Here is a 27,831-nt window from a genome sequence, read left to right as displayed (position 1 = left end):
ACTCGCCGTACAGAACGGCCATAAGCGGGGCCATCCTGAAGCTACAGGAGGAAGGGAAGCTTCACATGCTGAAGACACGCTGGTGGAAAGAGAAGCGAGGCGGCGGAGCCTGCAGGGTAAGCTAAATACGTGCCTTAAAGCGAATTCGCACGGTTTACTTGAATTTAAGAATCTCGCGATCAAATTTGCAATACTTATAACACAGAAAATTATAAAGCAAAAAGTTTAGCTCGGATACTTCAAGAAAATTAATTTAAAAATTTTTCTAAAAGATTCAGATTTGAAAAAAAAAGTACTTTCATATAATAAAGAAAATTAATTATCTTAATAATATTTCCACAAAATTGATTATACTCGGATTTATAGCAAAATATTAGAACCTCGCCGTCTATACAACAATAGCTGCCTATCTGGTCATATAAATAAAAGTTTATTGTTTTAAGTGTGCGTATATGTATATATGAAGTCTGCTCGTCTTCCAGTTTCAATAAACTATTATTTATATTAGTTTCTTTGTTCTCGGTCGTTTGCTGTCAAAGGTAAACAGTGTGAATTCGCTTTTAGACCATCATCTCTTCCCTTACTTTCCCATAGAGAATATTCCGGCGCGCTAGTGTAGTCAAGAAGTGCGCGTTCGAAATTCTTGCGCCAGACTCCAGCAACTCCCCTCATCCGTCAGAGATGAGAACGTTGCTGAGAGGGTTGAGGCGGTACGCGGAGGAGACTATTTCACGAATTCGCGAAATCGAGGGTTTCGCCGAGCTCGCGATCATCGCTGCACGCGCTGCTATTTCTCGCGCAGCTGCGCTGATAAATTCTCTCAATAATTCGCTAGCTCTTCCTCCCTCGAGCAAACTTGTAGCTGTTTGACGGATGATTGTAGCTATGCAAGAAGAATTAACCCCCTCCGATTATGATTATAATCATAACCTAACGTAAAATCTTAAGCAAAAAGTTACATCACGCGTAATATTGTTTTCTTTGAAGAAATTAATCCATTATTAGATTATTATTAAAGTTTTAGTAAACGTGCTCCATGAAAAAAAAAGATATAATCCCATATAAACAGATTTTTAATCAAATGCAATAATGAAGCCGTATTACGATATTTTTCGAACGCTTCAAGAATCCTTCTTCGACCTTGATTGAAAGATTGATCACTATAAGAGTAACGCATCGACCGAATGATTTAGTAATTAATCGACCATTTTCTCTCAACGTTTTAATTTAATCCGAGTATGAGGCAAGCGTGATCCAATTTTCGTAATATTATCGATGACGCGCGGCTCTCCGTGAATCGCCTCAATAATGAACAATTCCCGAACGTGAAGGCCGCGCCTGCATTAATGACGCGCAGCGGACTAAGCACGAAAACCACGGGTTTCCCGGCGGCGCATTACCGGTAGTGCGGACCATATTCGACCCGCAACCGCGCTAATGCGTCACAAGCTAATCGATGTTTCTCACGGCCAGGACGACACCTCGAAGAGCAGCTCGGCAGCGAACGAACTGGGCCTGGCGAACGTCGGCGGCGTCTTCGTGGTGCTGATGGGCGGCATGGGCGTCGCCTGCGTGATAGCGGTCTGCGAGTTCGTGTGGAAGAGCCGGAAAGTAGCCATCGAGGAGCGGGTGAGTGACGTGAAATAGCACGTGGAGGACGGTCGCGTGACTTCGCCGGAAATCATCATGTCCGGATCCACCGCCACGCGGCTCGATCCCGACGCGATTTACCCCGACATACCGCGCGAGTACATCAGTTGATGCACGCACGCTGGTGGAGTTCCTCTCTAATGGTCTCGGTGCAGAACCACTCGGGTCTGATCCGCTCTGCTCTTCAAGTCCTTCGCGTCGATCGATCGCCGTCCATCGCCGAGGACGTCGAAGATTACGGCCCCGCGTTCCTCCGCGTGCGCATAATTTCCCTCACTTTTCCGCTATCATCGTAACCGCCGTGCCCCGCCATCCCCTTTTATCCCCATATCATTATTATCCCCATTGTCCCCCGTTGCGCGCGAATATCGTTGTTAGTCAGACCAGGAAGCGGTCCGTCTTCGCTCGCCGCCGAGGATACGCCAGTGTAAGCTTTTACGCTGAGGAGATGCTTAGAATATTTGCGACAATCCAAAGCCGTATTTTTCCGCTCTGCTTAAAGACAGAGCAATGCGATCGAAAAGATTTCTTAATAATTCATTTCGTGGAATTTGGTTCTTTGAAATAAGAAATTGAGCTTCGTAACTCTCGAATTCTCTTTCTATAAATTTTTGACGCGATCTCTAAAGAATTTTAACAGTCCAATATTCAATTGTATCGCATTTTTTTATTTCCACTTCGATGTCAGAAATGTACATTGTTCCGGTTGCAAAGTGTTAATATGTTTCGTGAAATTTGCACGGTGCACGAAAAATAGTAATCCATAATCACTGGCATTATGCGGAAGTATTGTGAAAAACATTGCCATAGAAATTCTGCCAGCAAAAACTTAATGAAAAAATTTCGAGCGGGATTCGTTTTGGTCGAGCGCGCGCGCGCGCGGGGAAATTGAATTAGCGTATACGATGTAAAGTCTCATGTGCGTTTCGCGGTGGTCGGCGCGCGGTCTACGCGATATGTATTCGTGCCACCGTTTGCATACATTCAAGGGGTAAGCAAACAGGCAACTATTTGAAGAAGGCTCGTCCACGGATATGAATGGTGCAGCTTTGCACGGATCATTCCGTGCGCGTACTGAAAAGCAAACAGCCCTATGAGCTGTCGACGAACGTCATTGATATTACTGTACTTCTTTTCAAACCGCGCTATTTCAGTCGCTATACAGAAGCGAGACCCTCCAAAAATTCAAATCGGCTTAGATCGATCAGGATGAGGCTCCAATCCTACGATGAATAGATATGGCTTTCAAATAGATCGTATAACACACTTCGGTATCCATTCTGTATGTGTAAAGCTGAATTCGACCACGGCCAATCGTGAATAATCTGACAGCCATCATCATATTCGACGTAGCAATAATTAAAAACGTCACAAACAGATAATTAAAAGATAAATTTAATTATCCTTTTGGATAACGTATAAATTAAGCCCCAAGTCTCGTGGAAATTTGTCGTAGAATAATAGTTACAGTAATCGCGATGCTCCACGCTGCAATAAAGATAACAGATAATGCCTAATGTGCTTATAATTTAAAGCAGCGATAAGAAAGCATGATATATTTAAAAATTATTTTTGTTTGCTATTTAAAGATTAATAGAGATGATTGTATCAGTGCGCGCCTTCGACCATCGTTGACAATGACTAATGTAACGAATCTGACTCGGGCATTTTGGTGTTCTGTTCTAGAAGCAGAAATCCTCGGAGAAACCGATCTGCGAAGGTTTCACTGATCTGCACTAGCGACGGTACGCGCTGCGCTGCAAAAACAGATTCTTAAACTCAAGCCGTACGTCAAAGCGTATCCGATCCGAGTTCAATGGACCCGAGGAAGAACTCCATCACGAGTGATCGGAAAACTGTGTAAAGATCGTAAACTCATAGGGACAAACAAAATAATCAGACAGGAGAAGCAACGAGCCTTGGTCTTTCCAATTTTCCTACCGAAAGACTGTCAAACACGCCGGCAATCTGGTTCGACAAAATAAGAACATAAAAATTCATGCATAAAAATTGTCGACGATTGAATGTAAAGTCCTCTGATGCGAACAAACTGATAAACTGTTTATCGGAATTAAACAAAAAAGTTTTTTTTTATGAAACAAACAAATTATTCAAATTTAACAAACAGCAGCGCCAATTTTTCCATAGAAAAATCTTTAATATGTAGCAATATGATATGTAATAAACGATCCGAACCGGAGGAAGGTGTAAAAGAAAAATTGGGAAGGTCAACGTGTTTGGCCATTTGCTCATATCAAAACTTAGATTAATGAACGAAGACTTTAAGCCTCGCAACGGAAAAGACTAAGTCCTTCCTCGCGAAGCCGCAAACGTCTCAATCGATGTCCAAATACTAAACGAAAACCGCAATGTTCACAATCGAATTATAGTGCTGCGGTAACGGACGGACTTTTAAGAACAATCAACCGATTTTATACCGGCTAGATAGTGAATGTATAGCAGGTTACAAGACGTTTTACTGTACATAATGCGTAGCTGTCGAGCTAACATATGCGATTATACGTGTGCGTGAAGTCCGTTCGCTTCTCGAAACGATGATGGTACCATAAGCGATAATCGAAGGAGCAAGTGGATGTAAAGGAGATATATCGCGTTCTTGCTGCATTGAGTTATTTTTATCAACAATTTCTCATTTCTCATGAAAAGATACATTCATCAAACGATAGCAATTAACTGAAATAATTTTTTCGAAAAAGTTTCTCATAATTTTTCCTCAGCAAAACCTCAAATTTATATCATAATCTTTCATCTTGAAAATTTGTAAAACAAAATTTTTTAGTTAAATAAAACTATTATTTTTCTTGAAATAAAGTTTACTTCAAATTAACTCGAAAGATTTTCTTGCAATTTGAAGAAAGTTGTTCTTGAAATTCAGTTGAAGTTTCGTTGAAACTTCAATTTCCAATAATAAATAACATTTCCATTTCAATCTTTGCTAAGAAAAACTTGATTACGAATTCGTTAAAGTATACATAACTATTAATTTCCATGTCTTGACGTGTGCATTTTTTACATATTCCATTAATTACAATTTAGTATAAGTTTCAATAAAATTAACCTGTGCACGGCGCATATTAAACCGCATAAAATATCACGTATCACCTTTATCCATGTGCACCTTTTACTAGAATGTAAAGTATTTCCGATCCATGCAAAGAAGCACGCGGACTCCGAAATTCCGTTATTGAATAGAATCTCTGTGTCATGGCGAAGTAACTTGTACGAAAATTGCGATTTCGAAATGTTGCATTATTTGTAGCCGTAAGTAAAGTTAAAGGGACGCGTGTTGTGTGACAGTTTAGTATGACATTGTTAGTTGTGTCGCAATGTTTCTTGCTTCTCTCCCGTCACGGATTCGCAGGAGGTGAGCTCATTTCTCTTTTACATACTTCACTATCAGTATCGTTACACGAATTAACCTTCATAGCTCAGAAGGATCAACTAATCGATATCGAATCTTCAATATAAATTATAAAATTTTATTATCTAATATTTAATATTAAGAAATGTTCAACCATTATTATAATTTAAAAACAAATACAATAAACAATGTACAATCTTTGTATATTTATTTATTTCTTTAATTTATATTTATTTACATCGTTGCAGAGAATCCTTCCTTAAATCTATGAAGATTAAATTGAATCCAACATCAAAAAGCGAAAGTTCTTCTCCTATAAATATGCATGCATAATTGTATTCAATTGTAATTTTTTGCTTTGAAAGCTCAGTTACCGAAATAAATTTCAAATAAAATTCAAATCCTTCACTTTAATAACTTTTTAGGTAATATTTAATTATTAATTAAAATTTTTCAATGATATTAGTCTCAAATATATGCGATTACCTTTTCTTAACAGAACTTTCAATCGCGTCTTTTCAAGTAAAGCAGAAATTAATGTTTCAATGTTTAAAAAGAGTTTAAAACTGAACGACTCGTTCAAGATCAAACACATGAGCCTTTCGCAATCGTCTTTTCGTCGAACTTTCAGAAGTCCGTGTACTCGGAGATGGCGAGCGAATTGCGATACACTTTGGACGGTGGCAACGGGAATAAAAAGCCGTCGAAGCAGGCGCTTTGTCCACGTCAGGGGCAACATTCGAGCCAGTCGATCGTCTCGAAGGAGGGCAAGTACGCGGCGTGCAACAAGTACAGGCACTTCGTCGGGAAAGCATCTCTGACGTAAACAAAGGGACGTCCGGCCGAGCGAAAAGACCAAGTGATGAATTTGTTTAACGGCGTAAATGGTTAATTGCGGTGCTGTCTCGCTCATGTATAAATTGAAACGTGCACGATTGGTCAATTCTAAGTAACGATAGAAAAAAAACGGAGGATCGCAAAAGTACACAAAAATCTCATTCTTATCTGCAAAATTATTTTTAAAGGTGCGAAGAATACAAAGCCGATTGTCAGGCCGTCGAAAAATTACACTCTTTTGGATTTCGAATCAAATTCGGCAAGACGCCCGAAAAAAGGAGGAAATGAAAAAATGTCGTAGGGTCCTGGCACAAGGAGGGTCCTGCAAATTCGTTGCGTGACGGGAATTCGCGATGCGATCCGCGCCGATACAGGGACTTATCTTTAGCGGTGTGTACACATCTATCCTTTTTTACTTATCATCGAGTAAGATAGTCCCTCATCTAATCCTTTGTAATATCCAAACTTATGAAACACGATGTGAGGAGGATGTAAGCGAAAGAACAAGCGAGTGAACAAAGGCCGCGCGAAATTAAATGGCCTTTCATCGACGCCGGAGGTGCGCTGTCATCCCGCCTCATAAAATATCCTGTTGAAATTCATTTTAACGCAGTCATCGCACTTTCGAACATGATGAAACGCATTTATTCATTGTCTTAGACGATCGAATAAATTCCACTATAAATAGCGAAGCGATTTCATCTTCGATTTGCGAAATGTAAGATTAATGCACGGCGAGTTGCACTTTGTCGCGACCTGACTATATTTCATATGATACGAATAGTTGAAGTGTTTCTATGTGCAATCCTTTGTCCGAAAATTCTTACCCTTTTAGCTGGTCTGACGGGGTCCATAACGCAATATTATTTGAGCAAACTAAAGTTAATTATTCAGACTATTTAGATAAATGCATCTTACAACTCGCGTTTTCGGGACGCATTGTAAGCGTTCCGTCGCATGTGAAAGATCGCCACTCACGAAGCCCAGATTGTTTTCAGAGAGTACACGTCGTTGTTATTTCCGATTCTCATTCGTCCGATCAGCGTTTTCTACTTCACGTTCAATCGCGCCTGTGCGGATCTTGTAAACCGAGCAGTATTCATTTGAGTCTTCCTACCGTGAAAAAAAGAAAAGTGTAAAAGAAAAACGAACACCGACTCCGAACTAGCGTTTAAATCGACACTTTCGGGAAACAGTATAAATCAGAGTATGAGTGTCCTCGACGCCGTGTTGAAGAGTGCGTGACATTTTCAATAGCTTGTGCGAACACTATTTTAAGATCAAGCATAAAAACGAAGACGAACGTAACCCACATTTTATTTACTTCTCCTGCATACTTGTACCATTCATGGGTTTTCGTTATTCTCGACACGATTTGCCGAGTTCTGAATGCGACCATAGAGACGTACGTACAAACATGCAATACACAGACACACGTATGCGCGCACATACACACAGACACACACACGCGCGCGCGCGCACACACACATACGAGACCCACTGTAAATATCGTCGATATTACATACTTGTTACATACCTGCGTACACACGTCACGATATACGAGTTTGTTAAGAGCCTATCGATTCTACTTCTCTTATAAAATGTACTACAAGTATCGTATTAAACGTGAATAAATTAATCGTCTGTAAATTCTCATTCAAATACTTTCTTGTAATTATGCCTTCGTCTCATCCTTTTCCCCGATGAACCGACAATTGTTAACTAACCATGTCAATCACACCGTTAGTTTTAGCGAATTGATCTGTTTGCTCATTTCCTATTGATCTCTGCAATATTGTAAATCCTGATTGATTATGTCCATTGTCGTCGTGCCAATGCGTGCGAATTGGCACGTTTCTTTCATTCATTCATTAAATAAAATAATGTAGAAATCTCAGTACTCCGTTTTAAAAATACACATAAATGTGTTTACTGTAAATATTGAGATATCTGCAAGTGTAAATCTTTTGTAATATGTAAATGTATAGTAACGCATACATAATGATGTATTTTATTTTCAACAAAATATGAATTGTCTATCTCTCTCGATTCGTAATCACAATCGTAAGTTACAATACAGATAAAGAAAATTCATCAATATGAAGGATGCAATTAATTTGAAGCTACAAATTTTAACTAAGCCATAACGATATGACTAAAACATTAGTGATATTAAAACAATGACGGCTTCTTTTCACTTCACTTTCATTTCATTTTCACTGCTAACTATAATAGTTCTAATAATAAATTTTAGTTTTACGTTAACTGCCTCTGGCCATACTTTTAACTGCCACGATTAGAATCTCTCGGTCCCTTAAGCACCGACGCAATTCATTTGTATAACACCTATGCTAATACATTCGTGCAACCTCGTTTTTATTTCAGCGACCATTAAAGTAATTAAATCCAATTTACATAAATGAATGTCGACAATGTGTGCATTGCTGTAAATAATTTTAAGCAAACAATTTTATGCGGAAATTTTTATTTAAAATAAGTTTTAGATTTTTATTCAATAACAAAAAAAAAACTTTCTATTTTTCACAAGTGACTTTGCAAGCGCAATTTTACGTATCATGGACACACAGCAGCCTGAACAGCAATTTTATCTATATATAAATCTAAGAGAGTCTTGAGAATTCCATTTCTTTTTCTTTTTTAAACCGATTTTATCTGCAAAACCAATTAATATTGTGTCCATTGAAATTAATCATAATTACATTAACGCTAAAACTATATGTTTCAAGAAGCACAACAAATATTTTATTTTAATGTTAAAACTTCCTCAGATTCTACGTAGTCTCTGATACCGACCAATTTTTGCCGTCTTCCGAAGCACATCTTTGCACATTAGATTTCATTCCGTTCAATGATGCAGACGACGCCGCGGCACCACTGTCTTTTGCGACAACGGATTGTGAAAACTTGGGAAGGGAGTTTAGAGCATGCGCCGGCGAGAAGTTGTGTTCGGATTTAGAGTCGCGTGTTGCGCGAGGTTCGGTAAAGCACGCGTGTTAAAAGTTTCAACTCAGGTAGAGCCAGCCGCATCATCGCATTTTGGGTAAGTCCTTGCGAGCCTTCACGAGTCTTTAGAGATGATCTTTTTCGAAGTCTTGGCAAGCTTATCCCTCAAATTTTGACATATGCTCTTTTTGCCGTATAAACTCGCATATAACTTACACCGCGCTCCCGTCCTCTCTCGCGTTTTTCGACGAAAAGATTATCCGCCCGATGATTTTTGGCGATTGATCCTTAAACGACGAAAGTAAAACTAGTTCGCGGAGAAATTTGGAAAATTAGTTTGGGAAAGTTTCTCTCCCGACTCTCTCGAAGCACAGGCCAAGTATCTAATATATCAACTGGAGCTTTTCTCAATGAGAATGTCGCGTCTCCAAATATTGTACCACTCTCCGTAATACCACGGACGGATACAAGCATACAAAACGGTGAACAGAAAAACTGAGACAAATAAATCCTCGGTATCGATGGGAGAATTATGCGCGCCGATGACTCTCCGCAAAGAGATATTTCCAATTGTATTTTATCGAAATCTATGTCACACGACGGACGCGACAAGCACCAGTGGCGGCGGCGACGCTCGGCGTCTAAATATATCGACGTCGTTATGCGCTCTCTTAAGATTTTCGTTAGTTTTCCATGTTGTGCCGGCGTGTGCTGGACCGTCCAAAAAATCTCGATCGCAACGCAGTTCGTGATATACTCTCGACGCTTCGTAAATTCATTTCGTGTGATACGGCTAGGTGAACCGATACTTTGTAGAATATCTAAAGCAGCTTCGATAAATAGGCATGAATGCGAGCCTACCGATGAATGAATGAAAAAGAACGCGCCAGACTGCGTGCATTTGGCACGATGACAGTAGGCTACGTGGAACTCTCTGAATGCTGTGATGTTGCTAAAAGCTCGCGCTCTCGAGGCAGACACTGTCTCGGACAAATAAAAGATACTCGAGAAAGTCGGACGGATATTTATGTAACTCTGAGAAATTAATTACTTCAAAACTGACATGTACACCTACTACGACAAACATTTATCCGGCAACTTATGTATTTGCGAGAAATACACAAAAAATTTTATAACGTTCTTATATGAATGTTCTTACAAGCGCTTCAAAATTATTTTCTGCAAAAATTCGAGAGGTACACGGAGAAACTTTTATATCAAAAATTACTATGTACGGTAGTAGCCGCGGACCATGAAGAAATTATAAAAATGTTTACTGTTTTTGTTAATTTTTACATGTGAAACATAATAAAAATTTTCGGTTCGCGGCTTCATGATCCGCGAGTTAATGCTGTACATAGTAATTTTTGATATAAAATTTTCTCTGTGTATAATTACAAATAATTAAAATAAATATGCAGTTAAAGTTTAAAACCAAAGAATTTTGTACTAAAAACTAAATTTTAAAAAGTGTATAAAAACGTATTTTTCGGCCAATTGTGTATTACTCTAACAATTTAAACATTCAGCAAAAAATTTAATTACATAAATATCTAGCTGCTAATTAATGATCAAATAATATGAGATCCGCTTTAATAATAGTACAGAAAGAGAGAATCTATTTTCCCAACTGCAAGCTATATATAAAATAAATTCGTGAGAAAATAACGTGATATTTATTGCGCGGGAATACCGCTTAAAAGAGTTGCAGTGAAATTTATTAAGAGCACAAGCATCAAACAAATAAATAAACTCAATATTGGAAGATTGATTTTAGACGGGTCTAAATATTTATGCGCGCAGAGAGCGACTTTCAGGCAGCGCGGTGCCTTCCGGTTAGTTTATATAACGTCAGCTGGTTAAGTGCTCGTTCGAGATCTTTCACCGTACGTGCGCATCCTTTACACCCGACTTTATTGGATACACCACCCGCACCTGTTAAGATACTTGTTAATAAACGAATATACTTTAATTTTATTCATTGTGTGTGCGCAGAATAATCGCAAAATGGTGACCAAGCGTCTGTTGGTCTTGTTGCTGATATTCCTGTCATGCGTGTGCGTATCGTGTTTTCCGAAAAGAGTTCATATAGGTAAGACAAGTCGATATGAATTAAATACTATATGCATTGAAGACATCGTTTTCGTGCTTCTTTAATTCCAAATTTCATTAAAAATATGTAGGAAAAAATACCAGAATTTGGCTCAGAGATTCCTTGTCCTAAATAGTTCCATTTGATAGCATTGATTGGATCTATTAATAAGCAGATTCGCATCTGCCAAAAATTATTATTACCAAATTTTCGCAACACTGTCACGGAAATAATGTTTTCAAACGTCAAGAAAAGAAGTGTGTCGGAAGAAGCGCGATTACGTCAAGCTTACACGCGTTCGATAATACGCGTTATACTTTACGAAAGAACTTCGCGAGCTATTTCGGTCATGTCAACAAGACTCGATCTTAAAAAGAGCCGGCTGTATATTACAGCGGGACTGTTCCACGAAGATGAAGCCATCCAGCGGACGTTCGAATCATCGGTAAAAGCGATCAACAAAGAAAGGCATGAGAATGAAGAACTCTCAAACGTCTACCTGATACCAGAAACATTTGAAATTGAAATGGACCCGTTTGAGGTAGCGGTGAAAGGTAAGGCACTTTGGAACGCCGTATGTTATATTAATATCAAATCGTATGTATCCAGCATTTTTATCACTATTGAATACGATCATTGAATAAATAAAAATTATCAGATCACACTTATTTCTCGGAATTGACGAGACAGTAAATGCGAACACGAAAGCACAGATCTCTGTGTGTACAAAAAGCTATCGCGCTTCTCCTGTTTCGTGTTTATCAAGCCCGTTGCAGCAAGCCCGCTCATTCTCAAATAATTAAGTTAATCTTTCAGCTGCATGGAAAATAAAGAATACATGAAATTAAACAACCGTCTCGCAAAAGCTATTTTCAAAAAGCTATCTTTATTAAATTGAATAATAAAATAAAAGAGTGAAGCGCAACAGCGTTTGTTGATGTTTTCCAACATGAGCAGGAAAAGCGCGATCGCGTTGTTTGGCACTTTGCGCATGCATTCCCGCGATCGCCTTCGGCACTCAACAGTTAAACAAAATGTATGTAAATGCAACACACCGTAGTAGAACAACACGCGTTCGCATATTTTGCCTGTCTTCCCGAAAGAATGGCCACTAAATGGTAAAACGTTCGCTGCAATTACTTTTCCGAATGTAATTAAAGTAACGCGCCTTATTACATTATATTCTACGCATATTTCTGTGAAATCAATTCTTCGGCGCGTTTAGTATGCGACCTGGTAAACGGAGTGGGCATAGTTGGGATCTTCGGACCGCAGGAAAAAGAGTCTGCAGAGCACGTGCAAAGCATATGCGATACCATGGAAATACCACATATCTCGATACGACAGGATTCTGGTCAACCGCTTCACCTACGTGGATTAGGTCTGAATCTATACCCGCACGTGAGCGCTTTATCACGAGTAAGTAAATAAAAGTATTAATACTAATCATATTGTAATTGCTACGCTGCGATTGCAATAAATAATATAGAGCAATAAGATATTTAGTAAGTTTTGCATTTCAAACAGAATCATCTCAAGCATTTATCTGCAAAAATAAAACACACTTTTTGACTGTTTTTATCACTATTGAATACGATCATTGAATAAATAAAAATTATCAGACAATCGCACTTATTTCTCTGAATTGACGAGACAGTAAATGCGAATACGAAAGCACAGATCTCGGTGTGTACAAAAATATCAGATCTCTCTGCGTTGTGCGAAAGATAAAAATAATTTAATTATAATCACGCAAAACTATTGCCATAACTGTTCTCACAAAGTTGTTTTATTTTTCTCTCTCGATCCTTTTATCGTTTAATGTATTTTCATAAGCTTCATAAGCCTGATGTAACTATTGCCGACGAAACTTCTACAGATATATGACCAACTCGTCACTGAATTCGAATGGAAAGCCTTTGCAGTACTGTACGAGAACACCGACAGTCTGATTCGTCTACATCTCCTGCTGAAACGTTGGGACGCCCAAGGCAACTCTGCTTTCGTATACCATTTAGGCTACGGACCAAACTATAGGTATATGATACATCTAGTCTCGCAGTAGGTATCTCGAGGATCTTTCGATTCCATAGTCACGAGAAAGCAACTCTGTTTGAACATTTACTTGGGATTAAATTATGGGTTTACCTATTTTCGTATTTACAAACATCAATCCTTGTAAGCATATAGAACATACCTATTTATCGTTCGCTTAACGTTTGAACATTAATCCTTGTCTGATTATAATGAGCATAATGTCCTTATTCACCATTAAAATATATTTCGAGTATCAGAATAACTTTAAACATGTTTTCAACCAAAGAAGATAGCTAAGTAAGATGCAGTATCATTGCAAATAATGTTCACGCCGAAAGTGACTAAGTGGGGAAAGATAGATCGACGAGTTTAATTACTAGTTAAGAAAGCTTCCTAAGAAAAATGTCGGTTGATTAATCATACAGCTTGGCGTCCAATCCTGTGTAGGCAAGCGATGCAGGAAATCAAAATATCGGACATCGAGAATATTATCATCGATTGTTCATCCGATATACTTGAAGAGGTTCTCAGACAGGCCCAACAAGTTGGCATATTGTCCAACAGACACAGAATAATTGTGACTTCTCTGGTGAGATATATAAATGTTTTTATCGTTATATAAATTATGTTGTGTAATACGTAAGAGACATTCGCGGTCGACGAGAATCAAAGTGACTGCGCTTATAATAAAATAATAATTAAGACTCTAAATAAAAAATAATTCGGTTTTTAAAAATGTTTTGAAAAATTGACTATGTGATTCAAATATTTCATCGGTTAACTTTTACAAATAAAAATATAAATATGAGCCAGGAATGTAATATGTTCACGTTTACATTCTATTCAAAATTCTAATACTCAAAAAAATATTTCGCTGATGTAGTTAGATTTCTAGATATCGCAACAAGAATGTATCGCTATTTTTCGTATCTGTGAAAACATTGTTTGTCACATATAGAATTTATAGCAGTAATGTTCTAGCAATAGCTTCTGAAAAATTTAGGTACCATTGCTAAATGTTATTCATTGCATAATCTAACACGTGATTGATCTTATATAGATAGGCGCTTTAGAGAAACTTTCTTTTTAAAGTTCACAAACAATACAGATATATATTCTGTTTCTGTCATCTAAACTGATTAAGTAATTACATATGCAATATCACAACAGTTGCTAATCATTTATCTGTTTTAGTTAATTTTTTACACCTAGAAAATTTTAGCTATTATTGCAAGATCATTTTTTTGAGTGAATCTAACAATTAAGCGCTAAGTAATAATGTATGCATAATATACAGGATCTGCAAACCTTGGATTTAGAGCCATATCAATATTCCGGCGTCAATTTCACTGGCTTGCGTCTAATTGATCCTGAAGATCCGATAGTGCAACAAACTTTGGACAAGCATAAAAACGAATGGGGCTTAGATGATCCTTCGCAGCTAAGAGTCGAACCCGCGCTCATGTATGACGCCGTGCAATTATTCGCAAGAGCTTTCAAGCAATTGAAGGATGCTACCAAAGGCGACGTCAAGAAATTGCAATGCGATGGTAGTGACAGGTGGGAACACGGACTGAGTTTGAGCAACTTTATGCGGTCGGTAAGATTAAAAAAAAAAAAAAAAAAACCATTTCAACCTGAATACTTTTTACGACTTTTACAAGGAATTTTACTATACCTGCGTTACAAATTCGTTGGCAAATTTCATGACACCTTTAAAGTTAATCAATTTTGCAATTTATTGGTTTTTAACAAATGTGCATATGAATTGCTGTCATTTAATTTTTCCTTACAATTTCCTTAACAAATATTTCCTTTTTACAAATTAATTATTACTTATTAAAAATCCTTTTTGTTTCAAAAGCAAATTTTATCGTATTATGTCGCTTTCAGACAGAGACGAGAGGATTGACAGGTCTTGTCAAGTTTGATAGAGATGGCTTTCGAAGCAACATACAATTAGATATAGTGCATTTAACCGAAAATGGTCTGACAAAGATCGGCGTGTGGAACAGTACACCGGGAAACAGCATCAATTGGGTATCGGATAACACGAAGAGTACACAAATTGAACAAAGCTTGCAAAACAAGACATTCATAGTTTTAATATCCTTGACGCATCCGTACGGCTACCAAAAGGAATCTTGGACAAAACTCATTGGCAACGATCGTTATGAAGGCTTTGCGATCGATATCATACAACAGATCAGCGAAATACTCGGCTTCAATTACACTTTGCAAGTGGAATCTGATTATGGATCATTAAAGAACGGGAAATGGTCGGGGATGCTTGGTAAAATTATGTCGGATGTTAGTATTGAATGCTGACTGACATATATTTCTAATATTACTCGTGGTTTCTTAAAAAATAAAAATAAGTTTGCACAAAAAACAAAATAAATCTTATAAATATCGGATACACTTCTTTTAGGAAGCGGATCTTGCCATCACAGATTTGACCATCACATCTGTACGAGCAAGTGCAGTCGATTTTACAATGCCGATCATGAATTTAGTTAAGTAAATTTATTAAATTCATAAATAACTGTTGTAATTCGCATAATCTAAAGTATTGCGTATGTTTCTATTACAGGAATAAGTTTATTATATCGCAAGCCGACAAAGACCCCTCCAAGTTTATTGTCGTTTTTATCACCGTTTTCGAATGATGTGTGGATATACCTGATTGGCGTCTACATAGTAGTCTCGCTTACCATTTTCGTTGCGGGGAGACTTTGCCCCGCCGAATGGAATAACCCTTACCCTTGCATCGAGGAAGCCGAGGAGCTTGAGAATCAATTCACCCTCAAGAACTCGTTTTGGTTCGCGATTGGCGCTATCATGCAACAAGGAAGTGAGATCGCACCCATGTGAGTATGCAATATTCTAAATTAGCAAATAATTATTATTGCTGCAAAATGCAGTTCTTCAAAAATAGCCAATCAATGAGAACTGGAAGCACGGCTGTCGGAGCACAAAAATTATTAAGTATTATAAGTTAATACACAAAAACGTTTCTTGTAATCATTTCTGCGCTCTGACAGTTGCGCTTTTGATTCTTATTGTTTTCCCTGTCATCAGTGCGAAAACAGTGGTGTGTCTAGTAAAAAGTAATGAGACTGAACGCGTAGCTCGAGAACTAGCAATACTGTAGCCACGACTCCGATACCAACCGAGAAAGTAAAATATACAGAAAGTAAAATCTAATCTTAAAATGCGAATTGTTCAGTGGTATTTCGACGAGGATGATGGCTTCCTTTTATTGGTTCTTTTGCCTGATCATCGTCTCTTCATACACGGCTAATTTGGCTGCGTTCTTGACCGTGGAAACCGTGACATCGCCTTTCGACAATGTCGAAGAATTAGCTCGTAAAAAAACGATTAAATATGGTGCAAAATATAAAGGAGCCACTTTCAATTTCTTCAAAGTAAGTCAATATTTTTCTGCATTTGTTAAAATATATCTTATAATAATAATAAATTATAACATTATAATATATTATATATTATAAAAAAAAAGAAAAAAAAATAGCGTTTAATTTATCTATACTGATTATTTATCAATTTCTTGCATATACATTATCAGAACTATAATTCATCTTTTTAAATAAAAAAAATAATTTTTAATTATAAATTTGCTCTAATAATATTAGCTTACACAATATCGTTTTAATAATTTGTAAAAAAATATTTTTGAAAAATCACTGATTCGCACAGATTTACAGTATTATAAAGAGTTACGTTTTAATTCAATTTCTTTTTAATTTTTCCAATCTCAAGGATAGCAATCATTCAACCTACCGACAGATGTATGAATATATGCTCGCAAATATGGATGACGTACTGCCATTCGAAAATGACGCTGGCGTGAAAAAAGTGAAAGAGGAAGATTATGCTTTTCTAATGGAATCCAGCTCGATCGAGTAGTATATTTTTTATATTATATATGTATATATCATATACACATATGTAATTGCATTTATTGTTATATTAGGTACATTGTAGAACGAGAATGCGAGTTGACACAAATTGGAGGCCTGCTAGATGAGAAAGGCTATGGCATCGCTATGAAAAGACGTAAGCTTTACCGAAATAATATCAGCAACTTTATAAATAGTAATAGAGCAAATGCGAGCGAGAGAGGAAAAGAGAGTGTATATACGTAAAGGGAGAGCAAAACTAGAAACTGTTAAAATCAAGTTTAAATTGCGCCAATAGAAATAATATTGATTTTGGAATCAATATAAAAAATAATTTGATAAATATAATTATAATTACTAATTCATAAACTTCAACTTCGAAGATTTTGTTACTCATATCTATGTCAAACATTACAAGATTCTAAAATACTGTTGCGTAAAATTGCTTTCAATAATTTAATTTTGCAATTTAATCTTATTTCTAAGCAATTAGGAAATCCAATTCATTAATTTTATTCTTATTTAACTAATAATATTGCATATAATTTTTTTCTTGTTTCAGATTCGCCGTATCGACACAATTTTAACAGTGCCATTTTAAAATTATCTGAAGGTGGTTTGATAACAGAGATGAAGAAAAAGTGGTGGACGCAAAAAAGAGGTGGAGGCAAATGTCGGGTGAGCGGATAAATATAATTTTGGTATTGTAAGATGCAAATTGTACGTTACGTCAACTTAATTTCTGTGTTATTTAGGAAAACGGTGGAGCTAGCTCAGCAGAAGAGCTTGATCTCGATAACGTGGGTGGTGTATTCTTGGTTCTAACAGTTGGCGTTGCTCTCTCTACTGTGTACACCGTAATCGAGTTACTTTGGGACGTTGCCCAAACATCCATCCGAGAAAATGTAAGCGGCCTGTTCTCATTTAATGCAGTCCTATTGCTTCTCATTAGAGCGCAACAAACTATATCAAATGCAATGCCGTTTTATTGCCGTTTTAATTAAATGTTAAAATATCGCACTAATCAGAATTAATTTGAAGAATGTCGTGATTTAAGTTAAATCGATATAATAATAAAATTTTAATAATTTAATGTATAACTGTACGCAAATTACGATTAACGATTTAAAAACTTTGCAGAGAATATTAGAAATGTTTTGCAAAAAAATATTCCTACGAAACAAATTTATCATATCTGTGATAATTTATTTTATAGGTATCCTTCAAGGATAAATTAATAAGCGAGGTGAAATTTATCTTGAAGTGCAGCGGTTCTAAACCGGTGCAAAGAAAGAATGGATTGTCCAGCAAAAGCGGAAATGGCAGTACCAGAGAATGCACCCCTCCGTATGCTTTTGTACCGACAGTAATAAGAACGTCACCATCTGACGACAAATAACGATGACATAAGTATTGGATAATTAAAGTCGTTTACACAGATTTACTATTTTATTGTTTACAATGATGTGTGATATCGAATAAAACTTTAAACCAGCACAAGTTATATCGTAAGCAATCTTACGCATTTTAGAACACTTGTATCGAACAAACGAATCGTAAGTAATAAATAATATATAGAACTGTTTTCACAAATCAGAATTTATTTTCAATCGCCACGTCCTCTTTTTTCCCGCAATCATCAATTATTAATGAAAAAAGTAACAGAAATAATCGGAGTAAATAACAACCAATAAATGGAATAATAGAAAAGAAGATTGCAAATTACACCACTAAAAAGACTTGCTACATCACACAATTTCTGTGCCATTCGTGCCGATCTAAACTCAAAAAAATTATAGCGATCAAAATGATAATGTTATATTTTGAGCATACATTTCTCAAATAACAGTGCAATGAATTTCTTATCAATTTTAAAAGATAATTACTGCTTGCATAGTCGACTTTAGACTATTTTTTATCTACGACAATTAGAATTTATAAAATTACAGCATAAAAAAACGATAACAATTTAGAGAGCAACAGAATGATTTTTTAAATAGAGATAAGTCGCGATGATCGTGTGCAAACGAGTAGAACGGCAAATGAGAAGATACGGTTCTACTACCTACTTCTCGTGTTTGCATGTGGTCAAAATAGTTAACCAGTAGGATAGTATAGTCATGGGATAGTATAACCACTGCGTCCGATAGCGCTGGGTGGCTTGCGGCACATTCAAGTTCGATGGCACGAGAGTTATCTTCGCGTCGAAAGCATTATACTCAGTGATTTAGTAATTTTCGATCCATTGAATAAATCGCGCAAAGTGATTTCATTATTATCGATCAACCTGAATGAATAAACATCAAAAACGGCACAATTATCGCTTTTTTATCTACACGTGGGTGAGAGAAGTTTGTAAAAGTTCATGCGAAGCTGTCGCGTGTCGACTTCCGAAAGTTTTCACCACGTAACATTTCTCTATTTTATAAAAATGGTTCGTTTTCTCAACGCACTTGCACATTATTACGCCTGCATTTTACTTTGGCAATCTGCCGCGCGAATGATTGACTGATGTATCGCATATTGAATTTAACGTTACATTTAACTAACATTTTGTCGGTTAGATTAAAATTTGAAAACTTCTCGAATACAATTAAATTAAATTTGTTCTTGTAAAACTAAACATACTGTGCAATAGAATAAATAAAATAGAACACAATTTAACTTGCGTCAAAATATAGATTGCTGCAAAGTGCTTTCCCGATTAATAAATTTTAAAAAAGCAGGTATGCTTTTAATCATCAAAATGACATTGAATGCTTTTTATTGATACATAATTTATCATGTTTAAAAAATTGTATTTAAATTGAAATAAGACTATTTAATAATTGAAATATCTTTTATTTTAAAATTCTATAAAGAATTATGTGTCAAGAAAAAAATTATCTTGCTACTTGATTTCATCAATATCGCAATAAAAATAAACTCCTAAAACAGGACAAAGATTTATAATACAGTGAACAATTTTTGCAAAAATATAAAATCCCAAAGACGCGTAACATATCTCTGATAAAAAATTAAAACATTTTCTTACGCTTTTTAAATATAATTGTGTTGCCTAAATTATTTGAATAAAATGTATTTCTCACATTGTGTTATATTAACGTATCCAAATCTTTTCTATCTATATAAAAGATCGTAAAACCACTATTTAAAAACAAAATTTCACGCTCTCAGTCGTTGACGTCATTGACAGCTCTCAGAAACTGTCAGAAAGTGTTTCCCATTCGAGAGTTGTTTTCAACAAATAGATTAAGAGAAGCGTTTTAGAGTACGTTGGCACGAGAAGGCGCGAAATGTCTAAAAATATATCACATGTCATGTGTATATATAATATATCAGCGCATTTATGGAATGACCGAGCAATGGCAATAAACAAAAGCAAATCTAATCTCAAGTCCTATCAATAAAAATTATACACAATTTAATATTTATTTTTCGAAAAGTTATTTATAAAATGCTAGAGTAAAGTTCGTTTATTCGGAATTAGCATTACATAATATCGGTAAATTTAATCATACCGATCCAACTTAATAATAATGAAAATGTTAATGTCAAAAAGTTTTTACTTCAAAATAAATATCGATTCCACAAATAGGCATTTTTATTCTACTGTACCAATCACCAGTTACATTAATACTTATTGGAACGATTCTCTTGTAGAATGGCCGAAAAATATTGCTGTTATGTGTCATTGTTGCATTTATACCTAATATTTTGGGATTCTCGAGAAAAACTACTATTGGTAAGCTCACTCATAAACAATCATAAGTAACAAAAGTAGAATTGATAACCGAGCCTACGTATTTATTAATCGCAGGAGGTCTGTTTGACAGCGATCCACTAATTAAAAAAGCGTTTGAGACATCAATCAAAGCAGTGAACAATAATATCACACTCTCCAAGCATGCAATAGGCATAACGTTGAAAGCCAAAATCGAGAAAATCAACAAGAATGCATTCCACGTAGCAAAAACAGGTAATAATTATTTTCTATGCTTGCATTGATAAAAATTTCATATTTTAAACGTTCTTCTTTTTAATATATGATCTATCAACATGGATTAATCACGTGTTTCTTTTCTAAACATTATTTGTTGAATAAAAAAATAAAATTCCGCACATTTTACCGCAATTAATGCTTCAGTTAGCGCTTAAATGCTGAATTGCAAATAACACATGCCAAGCATGTTGTGAATCTGTGCTAAGCACGTTGGAATACTGTTTGTAGCGTGCGAGTTCATAAACAGCGGAGTGGCCGCAATTTTCGGTCCTCAAGACAAATCAACTGCGGACTATGTGCAAAGTATGTGTGATTCCCTGGATATACCTCACATTGCCGCTAGATGGGATTCGGAACCGAAACGTGGCAACATGATAAACCTGTATCCGCACCCTGAGGTGCTCTCTACGGTATGTGTTCTTATTTATGTTCTTAATTACATTAGAATTATGTTCCTAGTTAAGTTACAAACAAACATTATTCATAAATAACTTGTGTAACTACAGCTCATATAACCGTAGATAACTAGCTGGATATTCAATTTTTCGTCAGTTAAAAACTGTCTTCTATAAATTGAAAACAACATCGATTAAACAATGTTTACATCAAAATCTTAATTAGCGAAATAAAAAAAAAATGCATTACACAAAAATTTATTATTTTCTGTTTTCAAAATAAATAAGTATTCTAAATTCAAGACGCGTTCTTTGGCTATTTGCAAGCCCTTTCCTCAAGATTGATCTCTGGAATTAATCATGTAGGTTTTCCATGATATAATAAGGGAATACAAATGGAAGGAATATGCAATACTTTATGACAATATCAACGGGCTGAGTCGCATGAGTCGTTTACTCAAGTTGCCAGATCTGAATACCATTTCCGTAATGGTGTTCCATTTGGGTAGTGGACCGAATTTTAGGTATGCATACACGAATCACATAAATAGATTGTTCCTCAAATACGTTTGCGCGTATGCGTAAGCGACGTTTGTCAAGCGAAATTATTATGCACCTGTGCTATTATTTGGTCTCACCGTAAATGCCAGAAGACACCGCGATGATTTACGACGCGACGCGATCTGTATATAAAATGCACGTCGCTCGCGCAACCACACGTGTCACACGTTGCCGAGATTTTTCTAAAGATATGGCTGATGTGAAAAATAACGAGACGATTCATCCACAGACAAGCCATGAAAGAAATCAAAATGTCTGATTATAAAAATATCGTAATCGACTGTTCATACGAAATTCTTGCATCCGTTCTCGAGCAAGCACAACAAGTTGGAATAATGTCAGAAAAATATAAAGTGATCATTGCTTCTTTGGTAAGATATCAAATCCTTTTCATAACTAACATTTCATTTAATTAGTATAATTAGTGTTGACTATATTAGAAAAAATCAAAAAGTAAAGGGACACTTGAGAGAAATCAAACCCTTAAAAAAATTCTTTTACTTTGTGACATTTTCTCGTATTAAAAATATTAAAAATAATATTAAAATAAATAAAATATTAAAAATAATAATATTAATATTAATATTATAAAAAAATCGAAGATTCAAATAAAATGTCAATTAACAATTTATAGAAAAATATATAATTTAGCATTTCAGATAAAAAATACTTTTAATTGTGCATGTTTTCTATAGTGAATCTATTTTATTCATTTTTTATATGAATCTTTTTTAAATGCATACATCGCTATACATTGTCGCATAATACACATTTCATTATTAGGATTTACAGACCCTAGACTTGGAACCGTACCAATATTCCGGAGTAAATTTAACAGGCGTACGTTTAATCGATCCGGAAAGCTCAATTGTCCAAGACATCCTCCAATCTCCGTCTCTTAATTGGAATTTGGTGGATAGTTCTCAGTTAAAAGCGGAAGCGGCGCTCGCTTACGATGCAGTACAACTTTTCGCAAGCGGTTACGCGCGACTGCGTGACAGCATTAAGGGAAACCTCAAGAAACTGTTTTGCAATGGCACGGAAACTTGGGGACACGGCTTCAGCTTGAGTAATTATATGCGAAATGTATGTGGGATACCATTGTCTACATCAATGTATTTGAATACAAGCAATCGAATAGAATCTAAACCTATCACAGTTTCCGCACGAAAGTGCGTGCATGTTTGAAAGAAATTTTAGAAATAAGCCAATTTCACGAATACGAATAATTTTTGTGATAAAGTTTCCGGAAAAATATGATAATTTTTGTAGCAAATAATATAAGAACTTAAACTTAGCTGTGAATTAACTGTGTATAACATCGAGTATATATCTTTTTAAAAACATATCGGAAAAGTTCAATACAGCAGCAGATATCCAGAGAAACTTTTGAAATATCTTCAGGAGCAAATACACGGATTGAGCGGGATGATAAAATTCGACACAGCTGGATTCCGAAGCGAATTCCAACTGGACATTCTAAATCTACAAAATCAAGGATTGCAAAAAGTCGGAAGATGGGAAGCAAACTCTGGTATCCAATGGAAGCCGACATACAAAATCCCTGGAGTGGACGACGAAAAAAGTTTACGAAATAAACATTTTCTCGTCCTGATATCGTTGGTATGTTTCAATCGTCCTTGTTACAATTAATGTAAATTGATACAAAGTTACTACAAAATAAAATATTCAATAAACTTGCAAAATGTTTTGCAAGTAATATAATGAAGCCACATTTCGAAAGACAAATAATAAAAATAATGCAATCAAATAAAATAACGCAATTATTGATTTCATTAATAATGCTAACTTTCCACATTTTGTTCCAAAAAAAGATTAAAATTATTAAGAAACAATCATATAATTATCTATACTATCAATATATTTATAGCTAGTTTTATTCCACATTTTATTCTACATCTTGTTTTATTTGTCTTTTAAATCATCTCCAATATAATATAAGATAAACAAAGAAGGAAAAAGCTGTTCCTGATAAAATTGCATTAAATTCTAGACAGATCCATATGGGATGCTTACAGAATCATCCACCATAATGACTGGAAACGATCGATATGAGGGCTTTGCGATCGATATCATTCGCGCAATGAGCAAGATACTGGGATTTAATTACACTTTTGAAGTTCAGATCGATAACGCTTATGGATCACTTAATAAAACGACTGGCGAGTGGAACGGCATGCTAGGAAGAATAATCGCTGGCGTAAGTTAATGAAGCATTTCTTCCTGTTTTAATCCCGTGTAAACTCTATAAATGCACGATGGGCTCGATCGATCTTCTTTGTTTCGCGAGTAGTGCTGCTACCTTTCACCGTGCACACGATGCAAAATCAACGTGTTGAGGTTTCAAAGATCGGTAAAGCAGTTATCTTTTAATATTTTTCTGTGACGCTCGGCATAAAATTTTTCCTTTTGTTTTTTTAACTGTTTTGCTCCTTAAAATCAGTCGGCGCTAATACGAAATTCTATGAATAAGATTGTCGAAAAATATATTCATGTTTTCTTTTCTATATTATAATCTAACAATGACACAAAGTAGTACAAACTGTGTGATCTGATCAAATTATAAAAACAAATCAATTAACATTTTGTCTCGTGTCTAATATTTCTCAAATTTATATGAATATTTTCATATTTAATTTTGAAGACAGCGGATTTAGCAATCACGGATCTAACGATCACAGCGGACAGAGTGAGCGCAGTTGATTTCACGGATCCGTTCATGAATTTAGGTAAAAACGTATGCTGCAAATTCACAGTGCGACAGCATAAGCCGAGAATATCAGGATTCATTTATACTCGAATCAAATAATGTTTTTTAGGTATAAGTGTTCTCTACAGAAAACCAACAAGCGCTCCTCCAAGCTTACTATCTTTCTTAGGTCCGTTCTCGATGAGCGTTTGGATACATTTGCTCGCGGCATACTTTGTCGTGTCGGTAGTGTTGTTTTTGGTCGGAAAACTCTGTCCTGTAGAATGGACGAATCCGTATCCTTGCATCAAGGAGCCAGAAGTATTCGAGACACCCTTCACCGTGACAGACACTCCGTTCTTCGTGATCGGAGCCATACTGAAGGCGGCTACCGGATTCGTGCCCGCGTGAGTCGATCTACTTTGTAAAACTGAGCAACGCTCGTGCAGCGTGCTTCAGAAATGTTATCCTTGCGTGAAACCAAACAGGTTGTTGAACGCAACAATGCAGGTTCGTGTCGCTGCAGGCTTTTGCATGCGTCGTGCAGTGCCCGGTACGTGCAATTGATAAGTACCTCGCGCAGATTCCCTGTCATTCGTCGAATCATGGTAGAATCTAAACAACACGCTTGCGAAATAACACTACAGTTACCCCGCAGGATTATTCTTGTAACTTCTCGCATTACAATGTCGGAAAAGACGCTCGCAAATGTACGCAAGTACATTTTCTCGGATGAGAAAAATCATTCTTCTCTCGCAGTTTAACATTCTTCCAGGAACGCAAAGGATAATATTTAGTAATTATGATTCAAAAATATTACTACACAAGAACTACTTTTTAAACGCAATTTGCATTTCAGAGGAATCTCGACAAGGGCATTGGCTATCGCGTGGTGGTTCTTCGCTTTGATCATCACTTCGACTTACACTGCCAATCTGGCGGCCGCGCTATCCACAAAATCCGTCGTGTGGCCTTTCAAAGTGGCGGAAGAGCTGGCCTACCAGAAGAAAATCAAGTACGGTGCCAAAGTGGGTGGCTCGACGTTATCGTTCTTCAAGGTGAATGACACGATCCGTGAGGGAAAAATGGCGGAATGGCTGGCGACTATTGATTATGATAGCGTGTACGGAGTTAACGATATTCCGCGTCATAATTTATGCGCCTAGTGAACTCGGAGCGGTCGATCTTGTTTTGCAGGACTCCTCGCACGAACCGTACGGGATTATGTATAATTACATGATGCATCATACTGACGAGGTACTTATGGGAAAGAACGAGGAGGGCGTGTGGAAGGTGCAGAACGAAAATTACGCGTATCTCATGGAGTCCACGTCAATCGAGTATATCATGGAGAGAAAGTGTAATGTAACGCAGGTCGGTGGACTTTTAGACGCCAAGGGTTACGGAATAGCGATGAGGAAAGGTCAGTGATTCGATTGTAATTTAGCAATAATTAAAAAAAAATTATTATATCGGTACAGTCGCTCGCGATTCACGTTGTCTAAATTGTTTGGCTGCTCTATCTTAGATTTGACGAAATTGTTCAACCGACTTAACTGTTTTAACGGAATAAATAAATCCTCTCGTAACAGATGCGCCTTATCGCACGGAGCTAAACGGTGCTGTACTGAAGCTGAAAGAAAGCGGCGCGATCAACGAGTTGCAAAATAAATGGTGGAAAGAGAAGCGAGGCGGCAATGCGTGCGAAGTATGAAACGCTTATCTTCCCGTGTTGTGTTTTACTTCGTGTATCTTGCGTTAAAAAATTGCACGGATTATACGAAGATTGCGTGATTCTCAAAACATGTCCTTACAATTTAAATAGTGATTGCGTGATCATTAATACGATTAATGCTTTATATCTTCAGTAATTTATAAAAAGTTGTGCATACACACACCAATTTTAAATCTGACTTATTTAAACAAACCGAGTCTGTCTGTAATCAAATTAACAAGCTAATAAATAACGCGTGCAATTTGCGTGAAAATCTGACGCAGTTTGAGAAAAATCAAATTAAACTAAAAAAATTTGTCAGCGTGGATTAACGTTTCTATTAAAAATTCATTTTCTATAATCGATTCAGATAAATTAAATAATATCAATAAAATATTAGTCAATGATGATTGAATTGTATTTTACTTTGTATTATTTTAATTAAACTAATCCTTTTCAAGTTCTGTTTTCAAAAAAAAAACCGCCACTATCACTCAACAAACAAAAATCTTTTCTTTTTTCGATAATTAACATTTCATGTAATTCCTATCTTTTGATTCTTTTTTTTTCTCGTTTAATTACACGGACAGATAAACCGCAAATTGTATTTCAAAGGAATTTCATCTTTATTTTTAATTGCCCACATTTGTAATTTGTACTACTGATTTAGAAACGACACTGTAGTTCCAGCGAGTTTGCGTGTCTTCTAGAAACAGGTAAACCCAGAATTAAACCCAGAACGTATACAGTTACTTCAAGATTTACGAAGAAAATTGCTTCAAATATATTTCACGCTATCACCAGACAACTCTGAGAAGAGTTTATATCCTGTTTTCGTGAACTCTAATCCCATGCGATTAATAAAGCAGCCATTTCTAAATAAAAAAGTAATTAACATAAAAAATTTAAATTTCGCAGGAAAAAGCGCCTGTCAAAGTTGAAGCATTAAATTTTGAAGACGTCGGTGGAGTATTTTTAGTAATGATAAGCGGAGTTATGTTGTCCTGGATTTTTGCGATATGGGCATTTCTTTGGAATATTCGAAACATCGCGATCAAGCACAATGTAAGTATGCCATTAAGCTTAATAATCACAATTTTTCCACTTGCTACGAAATTACTTCTAAAGCTATAAGAATCACGTGTTCCGCATTACAGATGTCCTACAGAAACGTGATTATAGAGGAATTAAAATTCTTAATCAAGTGCAATAACAAGAAGATCGTGAAGAGAAGGAAGAAATCCGTCGAGACGATCACAAGCAACAGCACGGACTCCCAATAAATACATGTACATACGCAAGACAGAAGTTACTATAAAAATTGCCTTGATAATTAGCATTATTTATAGAATACGATCGCCTTTAGCGAAACTAAAGCGAACCATCATCAAGAAACCTGAAAATATCATTCTGCGAACGCGTTTTAACGATCTCCAGCGGTGCTAAGATGGGCTGAAATAGCGTAGGAAATAAGTGTCGCGTATTAAATACTTTTCTTAAAACTGTAATCGGATTGACGATTGCAGCGAATCGTCGTAGCACACGATAAAGAAAATCTCTGCGTGC

The 27,831-nt window shown here is 36.2% G+C and overlaps 3 protein-coding genes across 9 annotated transcripts in view; 2 read left to right on the top strand and 1 right to left on the bottom strand.

Annotated features, from left to right (window-relative positions):
• KaiR1D (Kainate-type ionotropic glutamate receptor subunit 1D) overlaps window positions 1-7,531 on the top strand; it is a 345,484-nt gene extending 337,953 nt beyond the window's left edge. For 6 of the 7 annotated variants that reach the window (XM_012377144.2, XM_067356340.1, XM_012377142.2 and 3 more), the window contains 3 exons: window positions 1-116; window positions 1,474-1,629; window positions 5,664-7,531. In XM_012377144.2, coding sequence (XP_012232567.2) covers window positions 1-116; window positions 1,474-1,629; window positions 5,664-5,858 — 467 coding nt within the window. In that variant the 3' untranslated portion in view covers window positions 5,859-7,531. Of the gene's footprint in view, window positions 117-1,473; window positions 1,630-3,336; window positions 5,237-5,663 lie in introns of those variants that run through there. The other variant, XM_012377145.2, reaches the window with a different exon arrangement.
• Window positions 1-27,831, bottom strand: part of Notum (palmitoleoyl-protein carboxylesterase notum) — a 454,423-nt gene that overhangs the window by 321,638 nt on the left and 104,954 nt on the right. The gene's annotated exons all lie outside the window — the stretch shown is intronic.
• LOC105678104 (uncharacterized) lies at window positions 8,805-27,582 on the top strand. The gene is made up of 30 exons (XM_012377151.2): window positions 8,805-8,930; window positions 10,829-10,925; window positions 11,321-11,479; window positions 12,151-12,344; window positions 12,805-12,962; window positions 13,410-13,551; window positions 14,260-14,562; window positions 14,856-15,272; window positions 15,394-15,478; window positions 15,556-15,832; window positions 16,192-16,390; window positions 16,743-16,885; window positions 16,957-17,039; window positions 17,445-17,560; window positions 17,638-17,787; window positions 18,099-18,279; window positions 20,655-20,861; window positions 21,114-21,295; window positions 21,647-21,804; window positions 22,071-22,212; window positions 22,625-22,927; window positions 23,246-23,464; window positions 23,856-24,062; window positions 24,507-24,591; window positions 24,682-24,958; window positions 25,411-25,609; window positions 25,749-25,974; window positions 26,144-26,259; window positions 27,184-27,330; window positions 27,423-27,582. Exons 2-30 carry the CDS (start codon window positions 10,841-10,843, stop codon window positions 27,546-27,548), a joined length of 5,286 nt encoding a protein of 1,761 aa, XP_012232574.2. The 5' UTR covers window positions 8,805-8,930; window positions 10,829-10,840; the 3' UTR covers window positions 27,549-27,582.

This window comes from Linepithema humile, chromosome 5, assembly GCF_040581485.1.
Source record: "Linepithema humile isolate Giens D197 chromosome 5, Lhum_UNIL_v1.0, whole genome shotgun sequence".
Taxonomy (NCBI): Eukaryota; Metazoa; Arthropoda; class Insecta; order Hymenoptera; family Formicidae; genus Linepithema; species Linepithema humile.
This window is presented reverse-complemented; position numbering and strand designations above follow the sequence as displayed.